Here is a 23,670-nt window from a genome sequence, read left to right as displayed (position 1 = left end):
TGAAGTCAAGTGAAGTGCTAATGAGCACACGTATTATACTTTGCCTCTTTTTGTGCTTACAGTATATACAGTTTTTGTCGGTTTTGTTGTACACGTGTATGGTTTAATGTACAATCTTGTGTCATATCTGTTTCTGTAGAATAAAGAATAAAAATCTCAAGAGACTGAATAATTTCAAGTACAGTTATTTCTTATAAACGAGAGTTAAAAAATAGAAGTTTTTTTGAATAATGGATATATCTCCAGGTGTGTGGGAAATCTGTTGTTCGTGATATAATGACTATTGGAACAAAGGATGATTTATGGTGGACCAAGTGATTCGTTAAAACAAGATTCTGCTGTATATACAGACTTACGCTATGTATTTTGGATTAGAAGCACGTTTTTTTATTTGTTTATAAGGTATAAGAAGTGATGCTTTTTTCTTGAAAAATGCAATAATATTTTTTAAAATGATTTTTAATACTATATGTGATTTTAGTTATAAAATTTTAACTTCAATTTCATTTTCTTCACTTTTTTATTCTTAAACAAAAAGATGTTTATTAATGGAGTAATATCTTAAAAATATAAAAATTCTTTATGTTCTTATACTTTTAAACATTAACTGTTCATCAGAGAGACAATTTTACTATAAAAGCAAATATAAAAAATAGAAGAGAGATTTCTACAGCAAACTAGAATTCCATTCTTTTTTCTAAAATCCTACAACCTTCTAATGCCCTAAAAATTTCTTTACTCAAACATTTTCAATCGTCTTAAACAATCTTTAGAAAATTACATTTTAAAAGAATGAATGCCAAACAGTTTTTCTAGAACATATTTGATTTATGGAATGCATTTGATTGAACAAATTTTAATTTTGAAAGCTCATATCGATAATAAGTAAATAACTCAATAAATAAATACATAAATAAAATAAAACACAGGTAAATAAATAAGTATATACAAATAATATAATAATTAGATTAATTCACTTTTAGTTAAATTCAAATTCAAATTTATTAGTGTATTTTGGAATTTGTCCGGTTACAAGGGGATACATTAAATTAAGAACACTACAATCAAAAGATGAACTGAGATAAAATACAATTGTCTGTGATATTGGAGATTTTCTGTAACACTTGAATGCGTGATGTTAAATCGGTAAGTGTAGACTCGAGGCTCATTTTCTGTTTTGCCGCTGTAATTCTCTGACAGTTTAATATGTTTGTTGAAAAGGTATACTGTTATTATCATAGTTGGACCCATTTGAAATAATTTGTGGTACAGTTCTTCCAGAGATTTACACACAGTCAAAGTAGAAATACCAAACTGATCTTTAAGATTTATACATTTATTGCATAAACAAATTAAATGGTAAATGGAAAATTGATTTCGACACATTCTGCATCGACTAAGCTCGATATTTAAATAATTTGCATTGACTACTACATAAAAACTGTTCAATCTAAGCTGCATATAAAACTTCTTCATCTTAAATGGGATTTGAAAATTAATATAATCGTTCAAAGGAGGAAAGCTTAAATTGTTCCATGAATGAAATTTTGAATTTTGTAATTTTTTTCACTTCTTGATTGATTGAGTTATTAAATGTATTTTCCACTAAGGCAGTAAATCCAAAGTTCCATTCAGTTTCCGTATTGTTAAATAATATATATGATATCCCTACTCGGTAAACTTCTACATTCACAAAACACCGGGATGAAATCAACACGTACCCGAACCCGTTACCGGTGTTGGAGAAAAGACGAAAAAATTTCGTAAACGTTTTCGAACTTTAATAATTCTTCTTCGGACAATAAAAAAGAAGCAACGGAATGCAGAACAAAAAATAGAACATCAATATTTAAACAAATTGAACACACATCTCGTTAAAATTGTTGCATTGGACATGCGCATTCGACGACCAAGCAAGTCTTTATAAAACTATATGTAATTTTCTTATTCTTATAAATAACATAATCATTTCTTAATAGAATTTGCATACCTTTCTTCTTTGCCTCTATATAAAACGTGAGAATTTTGGCTCTATGATCCCTAGTCTCGAGTGAGATCGGGAAGCAATTGTAAATTGCTATAAATCTTTTTACAGGATTCTTTTTTGTACTTATAAAAGACTGATAATATTTGATTTTTTCTTTGAACAGTACTTAATGTAATTTTTAGGATCACGGTCTCATCTTTTCTTATAATATAAGATCCTGTTATTTCTTCCATTTTAAATTCTGTCAATTTCAGGATCTCCCTAAAGAATTTTATTAGGCTTTCTTTAATAATCGTGTTATAATTCGTCGGATAGCCAAATAACATCAGATTAAGTTGATTGGTTATATTTAAAATATTATTTGTCGTATACTGTTGAGCTTCCATTTTCCTGTCTAAGCCCAGCAAAACTGTTTCTAATTTATTAACCTGTTCCAATGAACCAAGTTTGGTCTTAAAATCCTTAATGTCCTGATGTATCAAATTAATTTCTGTTTTCACCTCCAAAATTTGTTCAGTTGTGGAACTGTGAGGCTTGAATTAGTTTTGACAACTGACATAAGCTGGCAACAGTAGAGCTATCATCCTTCTTCATCAACTCAAAATAATCTATTAATGTAGATTCAAAATTATTTCCCTAAAAAGTAAAATATTTGCAATTATTAGTAAATATGCCTGAAATTGCCACAAAATCATCATCGAATAATCCTTTTTCTTTCTCAAGAAAAGCTTACTCAAAATTCATGCCAACACCATTGAATGTCTGAAGCGCTCCCTATAAAAATAATATTTAAAACGTCACTCAGTATTGTTGTGCAGCGATGCTTTCTAGGTACTACATTAACATCCTTGAAATTAATTGCCTGCTCCTTTGACATAACTTTCCTTGTAAAAGTGCCAGGCTTCTGCATGTTTTATTTGTTGTCTCCTCTGCACCATTTGTATTATTTTTGCATGGTTCCATAAAACCAAATGCAATTGGGGTCAAACCTTTATACATATTTTATTTTTGAGTGGAAAGGAAATATTTTCAAATACTTGGAAATGTGTGAATGAGGAAGGAATACTAAATAAAGCTGGAGTTGTGACTCAAAGAATTATAGACCCAAATTCGAGGAAAAGAAAGGCCAAAAGATAAAAAGTAGTGAGAAAGGTTAAATAGACCTTCTATTATGCAAATATTGACCCTTAATTTTCTAATCTTTCTCACTTCTTTATGTTTTGTCCTTTCTCTCCTTTTCCCACATTTGGGTCTATAATCCTTTGAGTCTCAACTCCACCTTTATTTAGTATTTCTTCCAGCATTGCAAGATTTGGCTACTTTGCACCAAATTTGGCTACCTTTGTTTTAGTTTGGCATAAAAAATATTGTTTGATGCATTGGCTACTTTTTGGGCTACATATTGTTTATAAATATATTAGTTGTATAAAAATGCACTTTAAAATGGTGTTTAGTCATTTTTTATTACTTAGAGACCCAAATAAAACAAATATTTGTGTTTTTCAAATAAATTTTTTGTTTGTCTCCTTTATAATAAATGAATTTATCTATTTCTAAGTAAAAATTGAAATTGTCTTTAGAGGTAACTTTTTAAAATATCCTTTTTTGTGATAAAGTTTTAATACTTATTACTATAATCTAGACATGTATTTCTATCTCTATTTTTTTGGCCACTCAGTGTATATACTTGTGGCCCAATCCTTAAATATACTTGTATATTTAAGGATTGGGCCACAAGTATATACACTGAGTGGCCAAAATAGAGACACCACTTATTTGAAAGTAAATCAGTCCGACAGTAATGTAGAGTGATGTAACATTGCAGAGTTGCTTATATAAGGTATGCTCAGCTTTGGACGACGTAGTTATCATGGAAGTTAATGTCAAAATGGGTAAGACGAAAGATTTAAGTGACTTTGAACAAGGGATGATCGTCGGTGCAAGAAGAGCTGGTGTCAGCATCTCTGAAATAACAACTCTGTTAGGATTTTCTTGTCCAACAGTATCTTGGGTGTTTAGAAAGTGGCAGTTGAGAAAAAAAACTTCAAGCTATAAGAATTCTGGTTGAAAAAGGCTGATGAATGAGAGAGGTGAAAGGCGATTAGCACGCATAGTCTGCAGCAGCAGAAGGGCAACATACAGCAAGTTACAGCTGAATTCAATGCAGGTGCATCACAAAGCATATCCCAACACAACAAAACACACTTTGCAAAGGATGGGCTTTAGCAGCAGGAGACCATCAAGAGTGCCTTTAGTATCACAGAAAAATAGGAAAAGGCACCTGTTCTGGGTCCAGGAACAACGAAATTGGTCACTTGAGGACTGGAAAAAAGTAGCCTGGTCCAATAAATTTCATTCCCTGCTCCATCATGCAGATTGCAAGATCAGAATATGGCACAAACAGCACAAATTCATAGACCCCCTCCTGCCGAATAACAACTCTTCAGGCTGGTTGCAGTGGAATTACGGTATGGGGAATGTTTTCCTGGAATACATTGGGTCTCTTGATATTTGTGGACACGTCTCTGAATAGAACAGCTTACCTCAACATTGCTGCTCATCACATACACTCATTTATGGCCGTAATGTTCCCTGATGGAGATGGTCACTTTCAGCAGGACAATGCACCTTGTCACCATGCTCAATTGGTCTCAAATTGGTTTGAGGAACATCAATCATAGTTTAACCTGCTTCCATGGCCAGCCCAGTCCCCTGACCTCAGTCCTACAGAGCATTTGTAAGAAGAAGTCGAAAAATCACTTCAAAGCTTGGAAATGCTACCATCCAATTTGACCCAACTTAGAGCTGCCATTATGTTAGCATGGGCCAACATTCCTCAAAAACGGTATCAGCAACTTGATGAGTCCATACCAAGAAGAATATCGGCTGTGATCAGAGCTAAAGGTGGACCAACTCATTATTAGAGGGTGTCTCTAATTTTTTGGCTGCTCAGCGTATAATATACTTGTGACACAAAACTCCACAACTCCTTCCAATGTGGCCCAGAGAAACAAAAAGGTTGGACAACCCTGATTTAGAATATTAAGTAGCTCGATGTAATTCATTGGTGTTTAGCTTTATAAATTTATTGAGTTTCACGAGGTTTGTTTATATATAGTTGGATGCATTTGCAATCAATGTCAAATGTTGAAAGTGCTTGTGATGATGTTTAATACCAATAGACAGTAGTTATCTCTTGCTTTAATGGATAATATTTTGGCATGGTGAACTAATAATTTTTTTTATAGATGTGCATCATCCATACCTATTTTCAAATTGATTTTTAAACACAAATGATCTCTGGATTATTTGGAGAAAATTTCAGTAATTTCCATATTGAAGATATTTTTAAAATATACTGTAGAAATGTACAGAATGGCCATAATTTAGGTTTCCTTATTCAGAGCAATAGCTCTGTAGCCATAACAAACATGTAGATTTACACTAAAATTTTGTATACAGACTGTAAAAAAAGACGAGGAAAATGATTTTGCAAATAAAAATTTGTTCAAAAGCTTCTGCTAGGGGTACTTTACAGGAAACTATGTGAAACAGAACAATGAAAACACATTAATACATTAATTTGTTCAGCAATGGACATGCCTTCTGGAGAGACTACTTACATAAGGAATATTGCTCAATGTGTGCCCCATTGTTCAGGTGTAATATTTGAAGGCAATGAACAGTGTGTTCTACAGCTAACCGTAACTGCTCTCCAAAGATGTTTTGCATGTGCAGTGTAATACAAATCTTCTGGTGCTTTAAATCTTCTGAAGTTGGAATATTTCCATGATAAACCATATTCCAACCCATATGCCAAAGTGCCCCCAGCAGAATTTTTTGAACTGAATTATTTTTTTTTAGTGAAATTCTGCATCCTTTGCATAGTCTGTAAACAAATTTTGGCGTCAATCTGCTTATTGGTTAAAGCTACAGAGTGCTCTGAACAGGGAAACTTCAATTATGGCCATCCTGTATGTTAACAGCACACAAACACAATGAAATGATTAATTTAATAGCTGTACATTGAGTTTGGTCCTGAGAGCACTGGCACAAGTATTAATCAAGTATTGCATTTATATAACCCTAATGATGATAACATTGTATAATTTTTGTAGACTTAAAAACTAGATACAGTAATAAGCAGTACACTCAACATCAATAAAATTCAGCAAAATTTGACAAAATCCAATAATGAACAAATATTTTCAACTACATTTAGCAATCATCATTTGGTTCTTGAATACTCTAAAATGAAACAGTATTTTGAATATGAAAATTTTAAAAATTAGAATAGAATCTTATTGAATAGGGCTTGCAATGTCTAATTTTGCTGGATTTTATTGGTGCTGACTGTATTGTTTATGTATATGTAATCATTATAACTTATACTTGTATAATATAATTATTATTATTTAAATGTTAGGGAGTTACATTTATAATGTTTTCTAGTTGAATTAATAGTAAATCTTATACATTATTTGTAGATGATATACTTTCTAAATTAATTAAATGAATAATTATTATTTTTTGTATTTCATTAGTAGTGTTTTCTGTATTTTTAAAGTTTATTTTTGTCAAAAATTGAAGAATAATATATAGAATTTAATTGCATCTATTCACTTACAAATTATTTTCAGTTCTAGAAAATGTTATTGGTTTAGTAGAACAAGAAGCAAGGACAGAAGCAAGTAAAGAAGGTAATTTGAATAAATTTCTATTTTTTGTTTTTAATTAAATAAATTTAATAGTTTTTACAGTATTGACACGTATTAAAATTAGTTTTTATCTCATAAATATTCTTAATGAGATATTTTGTTTCAGTGTTAAAAGATGTGATTAATTCGGTTGAAAATCAAATTACAACAGCTGAAGGTAATTTGAGATTTTTTGTTATACATAATGCTAACAGTTATCTTATTAAACTATTATACCTAAATTTTTATTTAGAAAATAGTGTGAGAATACGGGTGTACGAGAGTTTTGCTCGTAACCCTTTTGATCTGTCGGCTTGTTAGGACCCGCTCGCGATGTCGCTGGATGGCGAAATTTATAAAATGGCGTCGGGATCGTATGATCCTTCCGACGTCGGGACACGACACCGGCTAGGATAGGAATTTGTGCCCTAATTTGCGATATTAAAATCTATATTTAAAAGGAGGACTGTATAATTATAGAGTGGGGAAGTTGTGGGTAAGTTCTGATCGTAGGCAGTTTGGATGTTCATATTTAACCAAGTGAACAGACAGGTTAACAAATATTAATAACAAACAAAAGTTTAATGAATAAAATAAAGAAATACATAAAGAAATAATCTATTATTATATCAACGCATAACTAAGGACCTAAACCAGAGAGAAAGTTTACAAAGGGTTCTAATTATAATACCTCTGGGCTAGTTGGTTTGTTTCAATTGATGTAATCCAAATGATATGTAGAGATACCTTTTTGATATGGAGACAGAGGAGGGCTGGAGAGTAGCGAGACGGGACTTTAATGCCTGACTGCTTCAGCTGTGCAGGAATCTTCTTATGGCTGTCCTCTTCCTTGGGTCGTCTCCCTCTATGGCAGTCCCGGTTACTGTCATCTTCTGCCTTCCTCTATGGCAGTTTCTTATTCTTGTTGACTGCCTGTTATTATCACAGGTTCTTGTTATTGTTGACTGCCCTGAATTTGTGGGTTTTTTTCCTTTTTATTTAAACTTTCCTCCAATCAAGAATTGGAGTTCAAATCATCTGACAGGACATATGGGGAGTCAAACAGCCAGATGTTCGTCAGAGATGTGTAATAACATCTTTTCCAAGGGAAGTTTTATTTCCTTTTCCCACGAAAAATGACAAAATCTGTTACTTTAAATTGTTGATTAATTGAATAAATTTTTAATTGATTAAATAAAATCGTTCTCTACTTTAGAATTCTCACATAGATTTACACTCTAGAAATCAACTCCAGCAAACAGTTTAATGAAGCAAAAATATTTTTAATGTAATTTGATAGATCTTCATCAGTTGAACATTCCAAATAGAACATGAATAAAAAGGATATTCAATATATACCAGTAGAATAGACCACAATATAAAGTTTAAATATAATAGAAAATAAAATAACATAAAAAATAATAAATAATTAACAAAATAAAATAAGAATAACAATAAAATAATAATGTACATGTGCCTTCATTAAAAGATGATAAAGTTAGAGCTCATACAGAGACATCCGGGCAGTAGATAGTGAATCCACGTCCCTGTAATTAATACAGGCAGAAGTTCTATTTACTTTATCTAACTTGACTGTCCTTTAATAGGGACACTTCTACATTACTATTTATTTCATTTTCTTATATATTTATTATTAATTTTTATGTTATGTTATTTTTGTTAATTTATATTTATTTTATTTTCTGTTGTATTTAAATTTTATATTTTGTTCTATCCTACTGACATTTATTGAATGCTCTTTTTATTTAAATATGTTCTATTTCGGAATGTTCAACTGATGAAGACCTATTAGATCAGGTTGAAAACGTTGTTTCATTAAACTTTCTGCTGGAGTTGATTTCTAAGATGTGAATTTATTTTCTGACATTTCCTTCAATTTCTGTATTTTGTTATTTTTATTTAGGCAAGAAATATATGTTAATTACTTGAAAAATCAAATGTTTGTACTTGCAGATTTTCATTTAAAATGCATAACTTTTTTTCTGTAATACATCTAAACAGTGTGTATGATAAAACATAAACTAACTGAAAAAATTATTAAAAAGTAATAATATATATTTGCTATAATTTAGTATATCTTGTTAGGAAAATTTACAAAATTATACAATACTAGCTGATACCTGCAACTTTGCCTATGTGGATTTTGCAAGTGAATACCATTTACATCCAGTATTTCAACAACCATAGTAATTGTTATATAACACCTACCGCCCAGAATGATAAGAATTACCAAGAATCAAACGAACTGTTTTCGATTTGATCAATTTTCTGGAATGTTTACAATCATTCTATAATCGAACCAATATTCAATAACAAATTTCAATTTAAAATGGTTTGAACATTTTGCTAAAACATTGAAATATATAAAAATATTTATAACAATGTCTGAAATGTTATTAATTTAATACACCAAAGTAATCAATGAAGGCTAAATGCAGTTAAAAACAAAAAAATCCCATCTAAAATAGTACTGTAGAAGCCATTCTTCGGGTTAAACTTTAATTCTCTCCCTCTCCCCCTGCGGGGGGAATTTTGAAAAATCTCTTCTTAGTGTGCATTTTTGTGACGTACCCTAACTGTGTACCAAATTTCACCACTTTAGGTACTGTGGTTTGCTCTGGGCAATGATGAATCAGTCAATCAGTCACTCGATCACAAATAGAACAAGTAATTTTATATATTTAGGTTAATTTATGTGGCATGTCTAGAAAGCTTGTACCAGGTTATAGCTCTGATTTTAAGAATTTTTTAGCATCCAAAAAACTGTTTTTACATGCTATTTTGATAATTTAACCTCTGAACTTTAAAGATGAAATGATTGTAACTTTAAAATTTCAAATATTAATCTATATAGAAACAATTTTCACTAATAAATACCGGTACATATAAGATTAAATGTATCTTCCACGACCTTTAGATTTCCGGTACAAAATGAAGATAGTCACTGAACTAACATTTTCGATCTTTAACCAAGATCTGAATCGGGTTTTTTGTCATTTCCAAAAATGGAATGTTAAGAATATAGAATGTTATTTCAATACAAAAATTAATTTTTGCCAGTATGTAGTAACGATCAAAGATTTTGAAATAATTTACTAGACAGAAGTCTTTCATAATAATGATGTGGTCTATCTTCCAAGGAATAATATATAACTACCAATGCGGATGCTCATTACAAGTATATCGCCACACATAAGATATTTCATTACTAGCTTTGAAATTAATACAATTCCCCAATTTGGTTGCTTTGTAAATCTCAAGGGTTTCCAAGGCCCCGACGTGGTTTGTTTTGAATGATTTTTTAGTGAGACTGGTGTTATTTAAGTCGACTCTTACATTGGGGTCCTGTTTAGGCCCTGTGTCTTGCAAAAATGCCGGGCCTTACAGGGCAGTGGTGGCATCACCAGACACACCCAGACTCTTTGCTTTTGCGAAAACACACAAGCCTACACCTACACTCAGACCAATCCTGGATAAAGCTAGAGCTCCCACTAAAATTCTGGAGAATAAGATACACCACACACTAGCAGAACATCTGGAAAATTATGCCTTAACGGTGAGGAACTACAAAGAGCTTTGAAATACATTACTTCTGTTGCCATTTCTTTAAAATGTTTGTAAAATGTGAAAATGGCAATGACAGTGGGAACATAGTTTTTAGTTTATACTCCCATTATAATGCAGTTTTTTTAGAAACTGTTACTTTACTTACATTACATTGATGATTATAATTATGTAATTGATGAAAAGTGATTTCCTTATACATTTTTAAAAGTTAGAAATCATTACCTACATCTAACATAATTTTTTATCATAATATAAATGTATGGTTCTCAAATGATTAAGTAAAAGATTTGAAGAATATCGTAAGCCAAAAATGGCACAAGGAAAAAATTATTTTGCAATATTCTATGTACTGATATATATTTTTTATATATAATAAATATACTTATATAAAATATCTATCTTAATATATTTTTATTCATTAATTTATATATATTTTTTAAGGAAATATTAAGGAAATTACAAAATACCCATATATCAATTGATTTATACAAACTTTGTCAAATAACAGAGATTTTATTTGTATTGAAATGTTTTAATTTAAACTAATTTTGTGTTTAGTGTTAGAAAATGTAATTAGCTCAGTTGAAGATCAAGTTACAGCTGTTGAAGGTGATTAGAATTTATTTATTTAATAATTAATATATGTATTTTCATTAACTTGGATAAAACTTTTAATATTATTTACTTTGTTTATCTTTACATTCTTACTTAAGCAAAAATTAATTATTTTCAGTTTTAGAAAATGTTATTAGTTTGGCAGAGAATCGTGTAACATCAGATGAAGGTAATTTATCTATATATTTAATGAGAAATACATTTGATTAATTTAGTTATATTATTATATGACAAAATATGCTTAACAATTCATTAGTTATTTCATAATTTAACTAGTTATGAAACTAATTGTTTCATAACTATGTATGGTCAACTTTTGAAAGAATTGTACAGGGTGGGCAGAAAGAACAGACGTTTTTGAAATGGCTAGAACTCGCCACCAGGTAGAGTGACAGATTTGTGGCAGGTAGCATGAAAGTAGTGAGGTCTTAGCATTGTCTTTTCAGTTGAAGGCATAGAGCCATGGATGATAGAACACTGAAAAAACAGTCATATGCAAAGAGGATTGTTCAATTGTACACGTCGGATGGTAATACGTTTCCACATCCTTGCCTATGATGGAAACGTATTCTCATCAGACGTGTGTGGTTTCGACAGGATGGGGCGACGGCCCACACATCTAGAACATCAATTGACATTATTTGTCGTCTCTTCTCTGGTCACCTCATTTCCAAGTTCGGTGACATTCATTGGCCTCCTCGTTTGCCCAACCTATCCATGTGCAATTGTTTCTTGTGGGGACATCTCAAGTCACGTGTATATGAGGGTAAACCCGTTCTTTGCAAGAACTGAAGGAAGCTATTCATAGAAGTCGCCAAAATCACTTCCAGAAATTCATCACTGATAACAGACACAACATAGGAGATGTTGTTTTTTACACTTGATTCTGTAAAATGCTATTTCAATACGAACTCACATATTTCACAAATATCTTTTATAGTAACAATTACAGATGATGTAATTTTTTAAAATATGTCCGCTCTTTCTGCCCCATCCTGTATCGTGCAGACTCTGTTAATATCATTCTTAAATTTTTCAATATTTCCAGATTTGTATAAAATAATAATAAATACTTTTTATGACAGTTGACATCAATGGTAAATAAGAATGAAGTAGGAAACTGCCTTTTCAATGTTATTAAATATTTGTGTCTAATGATTAAAAGATAGTTCAAACACTGTAAATCTGGAATATATAAAAATGCACACAATTGAACCTTAAAAGTAAAATTGCAGAAAAGTTTAATGCACATAAAACACAAACGTTTTCAGTCTACATAGGAAATCTTCAGGTTAAAGTGTTCTCAAATGGAATGCAGAAAATGGAACATTCTTAAGATTATTTGAAAAATTGTATAATGAAAAATTAAAAAGAAAAGTATTTTTATAAATAATTTTCTATATTGACTATTCCTGTTGATATAAAGATTGCCAGGCATAAGATGATTGTTCTTCATTTTTAAAATTGATGCAATTGCCTCTCTTTTCAGATTTGAATATCTCGAGAGCTTCTAGCGTCCCGATTTGGTCGTCACACTTAATCTCCATAATGCTTTGTCTATATACTCTTGAATGTTATTGTCTGCGGCATACCTAACTAGGGCGGTGTTGTATTTTCTTTTATCAATATCGTATTTGTGTTCCGCAAGCCTTACTTTGATCGATTGTGTGGTTGCACTGATGTATTCAAGATCACATTTGAATCTATTGTCTATTAAGATTATTTGAATAATAAATTTTTGTGTTATACAATTTTTCAAATGATCTTAAGAATGTTCCATTTTTTGCATTTCATTTGAGAACACTTTAACCTGAAGAAGATCACCTATGTAGATCAAAAACGTTTGTGTTTCATGTGCATTAAACTTTTCTGGAATTTTACTTTTAAGATTCAATTGTGTGAATTTTTATGATTAAAGGATGTCAAAAATATGGAGATTTCTAAAGCATATTAATGTATTTTTACATTTGTTTTATATTATATTGTATTATATTATATTATATTGTTTTATATTATTAGTTATCTAAAATCTATTTTTTCTGTTAAATTCTTCTTGTTTGTCTCTGAAATAGCTTTAATTTTATTTTTTTTTAAATACTTTTAAATTTTATTCATTATCTATATTATGAATTTTTTCATTCTTTTGGGAATGATATAGCTTTTTCAGTATTCTAGAAAATGTTAAATATTGCAGTTTTACAAATTTATAGTTTTATATAATCATTAATTTAGATATAAATATCATAAATTTGACTGAAAAATGCAAAAAATTGAAAAAATTTTTAATTAGCAAATACATATTTTAGAGTCAAATGATTGTTAGATTAGATCGGGCTATAGTACATTTTAATCCAGCAGTCGATTGGCTTTAATATAACTATCGGGCTTATAAATATTTTAGTTTTACTCATTTACAATATAGTGACATATTGCACGATGAATTCTAATATCAGGTTGATTCAAAAGTTCCTGTACACACAAGATACAAAACTTTATCGATACTAAAACATAAAGACATGGTCATTCCTCAAAATGAAGGTGATTGTTAGTTGTGGTCTTGACCCATCTCTTTGCAAATTGGTAGATTACTCGGCAATACCACTTGGCTGATTTTGATGCCAAAATTTGTAAACCTTGTTTTCAACGTTATGCACTATATTGAAGCAATGTCCTTGCAGAAAATGTGTCAACAACCAGAAGAGGTGAAAATCTGATGGAGTAAGGTCAAGGCTATGTGCTGGGTAAGGCAAAATTGTGAGCAGTGTATGCTTTCAATTATGCAATGCTGGATAGCGAGTGTGCAGGACTTCAAACATCCATTCCAGTTGCTTGGCATAGAAGTTTCCATTCGTAGCCTGGCCATTAGGAACCCAATGTACTGGACAATGCAAATTCCACTAAATGCATGACATTACGTTTTGGTTTGAACTGTGCTTGTTGAACCACTTGTGCTGGCACTTAACCTGGTTTCCTCTGTTAGGATTTTTGATAAAGATCCATTTTTGTCTCATTACAGACTTGTGCCAGAACCTATTGTTTCTTGAATTTTGCATTATATGATTGCAAATTTGTATCCTCTTTTGTTCCTGCTGCTCCATCAGTTCATGGACATTTCTCAAGGTCTTCTATTGAGAAAGCCAAGATGTTTCAAATGCTGAACAATAGTTGAGTATGAAACCTGAGTTTGGAAGATAGTGGATTATTGTGCTGCCTGGCTTCTGTTGAACAGCTGGGAGCAGTGCTTCATCATCAATGGTCAATAGTCATTCAGACCAAAGCTTATTTAATGGCTGCTGTTCCCAGAGTTAAAGCAGCAGAACTATTTAGCTGTAATTGTCTTGTTCATCAAGCCTGGGCTTTCAATTTTGCAAGTTTTCTCTGCTGCTGCTACCCTTGCACTGAACCTTTGTTTCCAGTAATGATGCCAGATGCCTTGAATCATGAGTTTTTGTCAATCATTCTTTCTTGTGGTAAACAATATTCACCAGAGGAATGAACAGGTCTATTTAATGATAGTATGTGCTTTGATGATAATGCAAATATCAGCTCATTTGCATTCATAGCAATGTTGCCAGAGCTAAAGATCTTTATCACAAAAGTGTTGTTAGTGTCTAGGAACTTTTGAATCACCCTGATAGATGCTGTTGTCTCAAATGTTGTTCTTTTGAGTATCGTTCGTACAAAAGTGTATACAAGTAATTGCTCTTGTTCATTTTTATGCTAAAGTATTTTGCAAAATATTGGAAAAAATTTAGTTCTGCTTGCTAACTTTATTATATGATGTTTGATAAATGAATAAATATAATAAAATTTTGCATAGAATAATGTTTATTAATCAACTTAAAATATTAAATAATTTTTTGCGTTAAATTAGTTGAAATGTTAGAATTTCAATGTGTTTTTTTTATGTAACATAAAATCTGTTAAATATTCTATTAAATATAAAATTTTTTTAAATAGATAAATAATGAAAATAATTACAATAGCAGTTCCATGTTTGCAAAAGTTACATTTTGTAAAACTTCCATAAATATGGAATATTACAAATACAGAAATGAAAAATATCGGGTAATAATTAAACCTCAAAACATTAGGTTGTAGAAAACTGCAAAATATGCACCTGAATATACTTCATAAAATATACAGATATTCCAAAAACAAAAACTCAAAATGTATTTATTGATTTTACATGCAATATTAAAAGTCTGAATAAGCCTAAAGATTTCCACCCCCTCATAACAATAAAACCTGTAACAAATTTACAAAAAGTATTTAAGAGATAAAAAGATAAAGTGGAAATAGAAGCATTAAACAATAAAACAATTTGAAAATGAAAATAAATAATTTAAAAGTTATTAAGAATGCATTTACAAGTATTTTTAAATCGTATAAAATTTTTGTCAAGTAGATATTCATATTATGTAAAATATGATAGAAATAAGATCTTTGAGAAATAGATAATCTATAAAAACGTGTAAAAATACACAAAGAATTACACAAATTTCACTGAGGTATTTTTAGGCAGAGCCAATTGGAATTTACATAATCATTAAAATATTTGATATAACATCTGGTCGAAGTATTTACTGCATTTTTAAAACGGGATACTTGGTCTGGACCTGGTTACGTTTTCTTTTTGCTCTAATATGATGGTATATACAAAATGCTCTAAGCAGTATGTTATTCCATTTGTAACCTGCCACATACAAAGGGGTTAAAAAATGACACCCTAATGTTATTTGATGCATATATTTAGTTAATGTGTAAATGTGCTTTATGTTTTATAAAACTTTTTACAATGACTTGCTGTATAGAATTTTAAATTCTATTGCAAATGAAGTTCTACTGTATTACTTCTAAGCACAGTCTTGAATTGAGAAAATGAGTTTTGTGAGTAATCGTGGCATGACAGCACTAGTGCAAACTTAAACACTAATCTCACTATATTTAAAATCACAATAAATGTTCATCTTGCTCAGAGAGTTTGACTGATTTGGATGATCTGTTGCCATCCCTTATTCTTTTCTAAAACAGTTTCCAATTTTTTTGATGCACACTTTGCAGCAAATTCTTAAACAGCATTGTTTCATCCTGACATCTCCTATTAATTCTATAATTTCAGAGAGATATAATCTGCCTTCCATCTTTTTCACAATTTGTGCAATGAATGCAAAACTGGCTTTCATTCTGAATGCCAGAAGTTCTGAGTTTTTTGATCTTTTAATACACAGGATTATTTTTATCTTTAACACATCTGTATTAAAGATAAAAATAACTTTCTTCACTTTCTCAAAATTGTCTACATAGTATTCAGCTGGATATAGCCAGATACCTGATCTTGCCAACACTGGTTTGGGAGGAAGTGCTGCACCAGCTGCTATGAATGAAAATTCCTGACTTGTCAACATCTTTACAAATACTTTTTCATATTGGAGTGAGTTGAATCAGAGTTCCATAGCATTTGCAAATTTATTCACATGCAACAAGACCATAGTCTACATAGGTTGAGATATATCATCTTTGGATAAAACATCTTCAAAGCATCATCAGTTTTAATTGTGTATGGCCTGAATCAGAAACAGGAGAGTTGCAACTTATCATATTGTTATACATACACAACATACTAATATCAGAACACTTGAAATTAAGAAATTTTTACTAATGTTTTCATTCGTTTATAACAGATATCTTCAAGTATATAACGCAGAACAAAACGGCTATATTAAAATCAAATGCATACCAAAACAATCGGAATCGGAGTTGACGATTGTTTACGTAATTGTATAATTATGTCAAGCCCCCCGAGTAAAAATGTCAGACTGACCGACTATATATACAGGAATCAGAGTTGCCGATTTTCGGGGGTTGATTTCTCCACCCCAAACACCTGAAGTAATTCTGAATATCTTGTTCGAAAGAAATTGTTTTCTTAGATAGTGTGCAAATTTAAAGATTTTCTGTAATGTAGTTATTGAAATATAAGCAATTGAAAAGTGCAAAAATCAATAAAAAGTTGTATTTTATTCTTTTTCTATGTCCGGCACTGCAGACACTCGTAGAGAAAAACTACTGGGTCTAGAAAGCTGAAATTTTAAACTTAAGCTTTTCTGGTTGTCAGTGAGGTGCTGGCCAACATCCGGGTCGATAGGCCAAAATTCACGGGGGTTTCCCTAGAGCTAATTCAGTTTTACGGCTTAATTTTATGCTACAAAGATAAAATTGCATGGAAAGAAATTAATTTTATTTAAAATGTCACTCAGAATTACGAAAGCTCACATTTATGTGAATTAAAACTTTTTATAACGATTTTTCTAAACAGCATATTGAAAGTGTTGATCGGCACCAACCGAAATGAATATTAAAAGCATTTGGTTGGCAGCACGCTTGGTCAGCAGCGTGTTCAGTCACTGAGCACCGACTGAATTGTAGATCATCATCTTATATCTTGATGTAATAATACAATTACCAAACAAAAACATCTGAGATGTAAAAAAATTTCTCCAAGTAAAAATTTATGAGAGTTTAGACAACAGTCAAAATTTTTCTTATCGGTTTTTTTTTGGTAAAGATAAGCTCGGTGTTCGGAAGATTTTTATTTGTATTATTGTTTTCTACATTTTGCCTCATAGTAGTCACCGACTGACTATATATACAGGAATCAGAGTTGCTGATTTTAATGTAATCATTTTGTTTTGTGTTATATGCCTAAAGATGTCTGTTAAACGTAGTAAAATAGATAAAAACGTTAGTAAATATTTTTTAATTTCAAGTGTGCTGGTATTAGTATGTTGTGTATGTGTATTCTATTCCAGTACTGTACAGTTATTACTCTATTGTATACCAGATAGCCACAAAATTTGCAGTGAGTTATTCAAAGTTGCAGTAATTGTAGAGTTGTTTGTCTGTTCTGGAAAAGTACCATACATTGCAAAGGAAATGTATGTCTTGTTGCTGCTACTTCTGTCTGGAATGCAAAATCAAGAACTCTTACAATAATATTAACAATATACCTTCTTAAGAGATCCATTGTTTTATCAATGCTCTTACCCAGGTAAACTTTCTGGCTTGAATTGATACAAATTTCTTGTAAATAATGTTTTTGTAGTCTGGATTCATTTGGCACTTTTTCTTTGCAATACTTTTACAAAACTATTTTGAAATTTTCATTCTTTAGCTTATTAAATGCTATAGCAACACTTATAAGAGTATCATAAATTATCAGTAAACTGTGATTTCTCACTTCTTGGAGTATGTCATTTCAGAATGGTTTTTATAAACTACAGTCTTATTACAGTCTGCAGAACAGTACCTTTCTGTCAGTTTGGAAGATGTTTTCACCAAATTGTTTACAAATTCAGAGCACTTGAAAGTCAGATTGCTCAGTTCAAACAGTAGAAGTATAAACATATAAAATAAAATTAATTTGGACGCAAGGAAATAATAGATATAGTTTAATGCAGAAATGGTTAACCTTTCTTAATTGAAATGTCACATCTTACTTCAGAGGATCTTACAGGGTCACATATCATAAGTTTATGTAAGTATTTATACAAATGTGTAAAAAGTATAAATATATTTTATACAAACAAGATGCATTTAGAAAGACGTCTTTATTTTTAAAAAAAAACAGAAGGCGTTTTTTCATAATACAAAATTCATGATAGCAAAATTAAACTTTTAATAATTTATACTTTATCAGGCTGTTAGAAGTAACAAAAGACCATGTGACTTGAGGCTGCTAGTTTTCCACTCTAATTTAATATAAAATATTATTAGAGAATGATGATTTACTAAGAAAAAACTGAACTTAATTAAATTTAGATTATATTTTAAATTTAAATATACAGTTTTTTTTTATTTATTAAAGTCAAAATAAAAATTTGTAACAGATTTTTCCCAGAGACAGACCATTTAAAATATTTTGTTATAGTAGATGTAAATCAACTATAATAATGTGTTTAAAAAAGTATATAAGAAATTAATTAAATTAATTATATTTTAGTATTGGAAAGCCTCATTACTTCAGTTGAAGAACAGGAAACAGCCGCTGAAGGTAAGTATTTATTTAAAGATATTTAATAGTTTTATAAGGCAATACAACAAACTGTATAAAATAACTTCTTACTGTTGAAATGCAAACAGAAAACTCACATAAAAAAAAATGTATATTTATATACACATTATCTATTTACATACATAAAAGCAATATAAGGTATAAGTACGGAATGATTATTATAATTTTTGATAGTAAATGACAGAAATTTGAATTATAGTGGTTCAATTTAAATTTCAACATGGATATAATAAGAATTACTCTTACCTACAGTTATTTTAATAATTAAAAATGAATTAGAGATATCAAAAATAGAATATTGAAAGCTCTTCAATTGCATGTTTTGAATGTCCATTCTTGTCCACCTCCCAAAGAGTGTCCAGTTGTTTTGCAATTGAGATTTTGTTGTAACTTTTCTTGGAGCCTTTTTCCTGATGCCATCTCCACAAAAATGTTCTCTTTCTGCCTACTTGCTTTGTGCTCCTTGGTTGTAGGATAGATATCAATATTTTAGAAAAATGATATCATGTACTGTACTAACATGCAGTAAACAGCACATGTCTGGTGAGAACTTCACAGGATGCCAGATAGGTTTTATAAAAAGTAAATCAAAATTCTTGAAATGTAGCCAAAATTATTTTTAAAGTAGTCAAAAAGGTAGCAAGTTGCCCAAATCTAGTAGTCTGGAGCCCTACAAATATCTCATCTGCTACTTATAGCCTAATCTAGCAAACCTGAAATCCGGCCATATTTTACGAGAAAAGAGAAAAAGGATAATCAATGGGTAAAGCGAGTCGTATCTCACCCAAAAATGTGTTACTGTAAAGGCAAAGCCATGTTGACTAGATTAGACTTGTTTGTGCTCTGTTATGCTCTTATGCTATGGAGGCACGTGAACTTCGATCTAATTGTATGAATTAACATATACATATCACAGTTTGACCAGAATTTTCACTTCAATGTTTCTAGACAGGATGTTTATATGAAGGGAAAATTCCTAAAACGAATTATTACAAAAAGTGACTCTGATGGAATTCCAGATCTCACATTCAGAAATAATTGCCTCGGTTTTCGTCGGTTTCGGATTTCGCCGATTGTTTTCGGACGGATTATCGACGAAAACCGAGGTATCACTGTATTTATAATACGAAATTCTCATGTTTTACGATTCTCCTTATTAATATACTTTTAATGTTTTCTCTAAATCAGTTTTTTTCACTTTCAGTGTTAGAAGATATTATTACTTCAACTGAAGATAAAATAACAACGTCAGAAGGTAATTTAAATAAATCAGTTTTAAAAAATACATTAAAAAGTTTAATTTTGTAATAATTTTATGAATTCATTTTCAATATGTAATAATGATGAAAAAATATATATTTAAAAAATTAGTGGCAGATATTTAGAATATAATTGAAAATATTTATAAAAATGCATACTTACATATTGACATTATTGAAGCATTTTGAAATTTTTAATGATGATATTAATTTAAGTAATATGCATATATTAATTAATTAGTTTATTTATTTCTTTAAGACGTACATAACTCTGGAAAGGGAAAAAACAATAAAAAATCTTGTGTAACATTTGAAATAATTTAAAAATGTTTTGGAACAATATCCAAACACTGTCTGATATATTAATTAATATTAATTATTATATATAATTTAAATTAATAATTAAATACTTTTAGTATTACATAATCATACTTCTGTACTTTTATTTTGAAATTTGATATGGAAATTTTCTAATCAGTCTTAGAAAGTATTGTTACATCAGTCGAAGATGAAATTACAGCTATTGAAGGTAATTTTTTGATTTAAATTGGAACAATAAATTTATAACGTGTAATTTATAAGTAAACATATAGCCATTGATGATGATTAAAATTGATAAGTTGATTTTATTCAATAACTGTCTGATTAAATATAAATTATTTTAATTTTAGTGCTGCAAAATGTTGTTAGCTCTGCTGAAAATCAAGTGACAACTGCTGAAGGTAATTGAAAAATTAATGTTATTTAATTGATGTTATTCGTTAATAACATCAATTGGTGAATTTTTTAGTTTGTCAACATATATTTGTTTTATTTAAGAATATTTTTGGAATTTGTGTAAATTTATATCAAACTGTAGATAACCTACACATACTAGACATTAATTTACATAAATCTGACATTTGAGGTCTGTCCAGAAAAAAATCCAGTCATTGTTAAATTAATACAACAAGAATGGTTTGTATGACATCGGTGTAACTTGGTAGCAAAGGAGAATGGACTGGAATGTACCTGCATGAACAAAGATGACTTCACTGTACAAGTCAGTGGGGCATTAGATGCTGTTAAATGAGCTGGTCTACTCCATGAAAACTATTTGGATGATTCAGAAGGCTTTTGAGGATAATGCAATGAGTGCAGAGCAAATAAACATGTGGCACAAGCACTTCAAAGATTGCTGAGAATTTGTTCAAAGTGATCCAAGTTCTAGAAGGCCTGCAACAAGCAGAACATTTGGTAATGTTGAATTGTGTACATGCTGCAATCAACGAAGATTGGTGATTGGCAGTGAAAAACTAGAAGCTTATTTGGGAATTCCAAAAACTACTGTGTCCAAGATTTTGACACAAGATTTTGGCCTGAAACATGTCGTGGCAAAATTTGTTCCACAGCTGCTTCTACCAGAGTAGAATGAGCATTCTGTTGTAGTTGCTAATGAGTTACTTCAAATCATTACCAATGAACCAGATTTTTTAAGAAGTCAGATATGCATGTATCATACAAGTATATGCATCACATATTAGCAGAAAACTTTGTAGAATATACATACACCATCACCAATCCTCAACAACTGGTATCAGCTGGTAAAATTGGAAAAAATTGTGTTAACAGACTGTGAACACCTAACAGTCTTTGGATTTGTTTCTATGTTAGACTGGGGCCTTGTTTCTGCATCTTGAGGGATATTCTATTTCAAATAGTATCTGATGCACATAAACACCATTGCAAATATTAGACTTAACAGATAGACTATGCTACTCTCCTTTTTTCACTTTTAACAATCAAACATAAATACAGAAATGTGGTGTTTTAATGGGGAGCTCCATTTGAGGATCTATGTGAGTTGTTAATTAGAAACCTGGAAGGTAAAGCAATAGAGAAATTCTTACAAGTATCCATTATATGTGTAATACATTGATGATATTTTTATTATCTAGAAGTCTAAACCAAACATAGAGGAGGTGTTACGGGCATTTAATTACAATTAGTATGGATTAACATTAAAGTTCGACCGAAGCATTAATATTCAAGTTTTTCTTTATTTATTTCTTAACCTTGTCAAAAAAATGGACAATTAGTAACACAGGTGTATTGCAAACCAACCCATAACTCCTTTTTCATCTTCACTACATCAAATGACCTGCATAATTATAAAAAAGGGACATTTAGATCTTTAGTTAGGAGAGCTTACAGTCATTGCTCTGACATTAGAAGCACACTTTGGGAGTTAAAATGTATAAAAAAGCATCACAGCAGCACATTGCTACATTCCAAAATTTATCTCTAACATGGCTTAGAGTGTAGATACAACCTTAAAAACTAGCACCTAATCAATAAAATTTTATTCAATACACAGTCAGAAATGCCCTATAATAGTCCATGATCCCTGACTGTTCTTTGTGTATAAAAGGATTGCTAAATACGTAAACATGCACATCACATATAAATGTAATTCTATTTAAATTGTTAACAAATGGCAAAGACAAAGTTGTAGTAGCCAGAGTCCTGGGGTATACTTGATTCTAGTTACAGACAACAGATCTAACAAAAAGCTAACATGTATCAACAAATAGATTATTGACCCAACAAATAAAGGAACACAGATACGGCATCTCTAAAATTACATTTGTTACAGCACTAGTGCACTAAGCCAGTGAGCCTAAGGCGTCACCATGTTGGGATGAAGCAAAAATTATATGAAGGGAGTTTGATAACTAGAAATTAAGAACTTTAGAGGCCTTGAAGATCTTTTGTGCTAAAGCTAAATGGGATTGCATTAACAATAAAGAAAGAAAGATCTTGTTGGTCACCTGGCAACTTTCATCATCAACTCCCACAACAGTGTTACACTTGGCAATTGTACACAAGTGTCTAATTAAAGATTTACTGTTATTGAGTTATATAACATCTAATGCACATGTTTTGTTGTTGATCATTATTTTTATTCAATGTTTCTATTTTAATTTTGAGTTATAATTGAGACCCATACATTCCCATTGTCATCCGTCAGTATGTCCTTTGTTAATCTTGAAAATTGAGTTATATAGATTAAAATCAAGACCAGATCTGGAGAGCTTAGGGCCAGAGGCCCTAATTAACTATATACAAATTTCTGGTCTAATCTGGAAGTCACAGGATTCTAATTCAATAATTTTCTTGAGTATGGAGTTAGTTAGATTACAGCATGATTCAGTTGTTATCAGGAGAAGTATGAAGTACGGAGGCAAGACACTTCTAAAATACAGACTAAATATGGAAAGCTTAGGGGCCAGATACTCCAAGTAACTACATACAGGTATCCCTCATACAGTGCGGTACTTTTACACGGTTTCGCTCTAACATGGTAGGAAAATTGGGGATGTCCCCCATACAACATGACTTTTTGGTTGCACTCTAACATGGTTTTGGAAATCCTCTATACAAAATTTCATAATTTTTAAGTGTAAACTT

General features: G+C 30.6%; 1 protein-coding gene across 1 annotated transcript in view; it reads left to right on the top strand.

The window, feature by feature from the left end:
- The window catches only part of LOC136990717 (fap1 adhesin-like), a 150,942-nt gene that overhangs the window by 39,035 nt on the left and 88,237 nt on the right, over positions 1-23,670 (top strand). Inside the window, exons 13-20 of the mRNA XM_067289137.1 lie at positions 6,628-6,687; positions 6,812-6,862; positions 10,831-10,881; positions 11,006-11,056; positions 18,890-18,940; positions 20,166-20,216; positions 20,699-20,749; positions 20,892-20,942. Coding sequence (XP_067145238.1) covers positions 6,628-6,687; positions 6,812-6,862; positions 10,831-10,881; positions 11,006-11,056; positions 18,890-18,940; positions 20,166-20,216; positions 20,699-20,749; positions 20,892-20,942 — 417 coding nt within the window. The remainder of the gene's footprint in view (positions 1-6,627; positions 6,688-6,811; positions 6,863-10,830; positions 10,882-11,005; positions 11,057-18,889; positions 18,941-20,165; positions 20,217-20,698; positions 20,750-20,891; positions 20,943-23,670) is intronic.

This window comes from Centruroides vittatus, unplaced genomic scaffold, assembly GCF_030686945.1.
Source record: "Centruroides vittatus isolate TY-2023 unplaced genomic scaffold, ASM3068694v2 contig_134, whole genome shotgun sequence".
In the NCBI taxonomy this organism is placed as follows: Eukaryota; Metazoa; Arthropoda; class Arachnida; order Scorpiones; family Buthidae; genus Centruroides; species Centruroides vittatus.
This window is presented reverse-complemented; position numbering and strand designations above follow the sequence as displayed.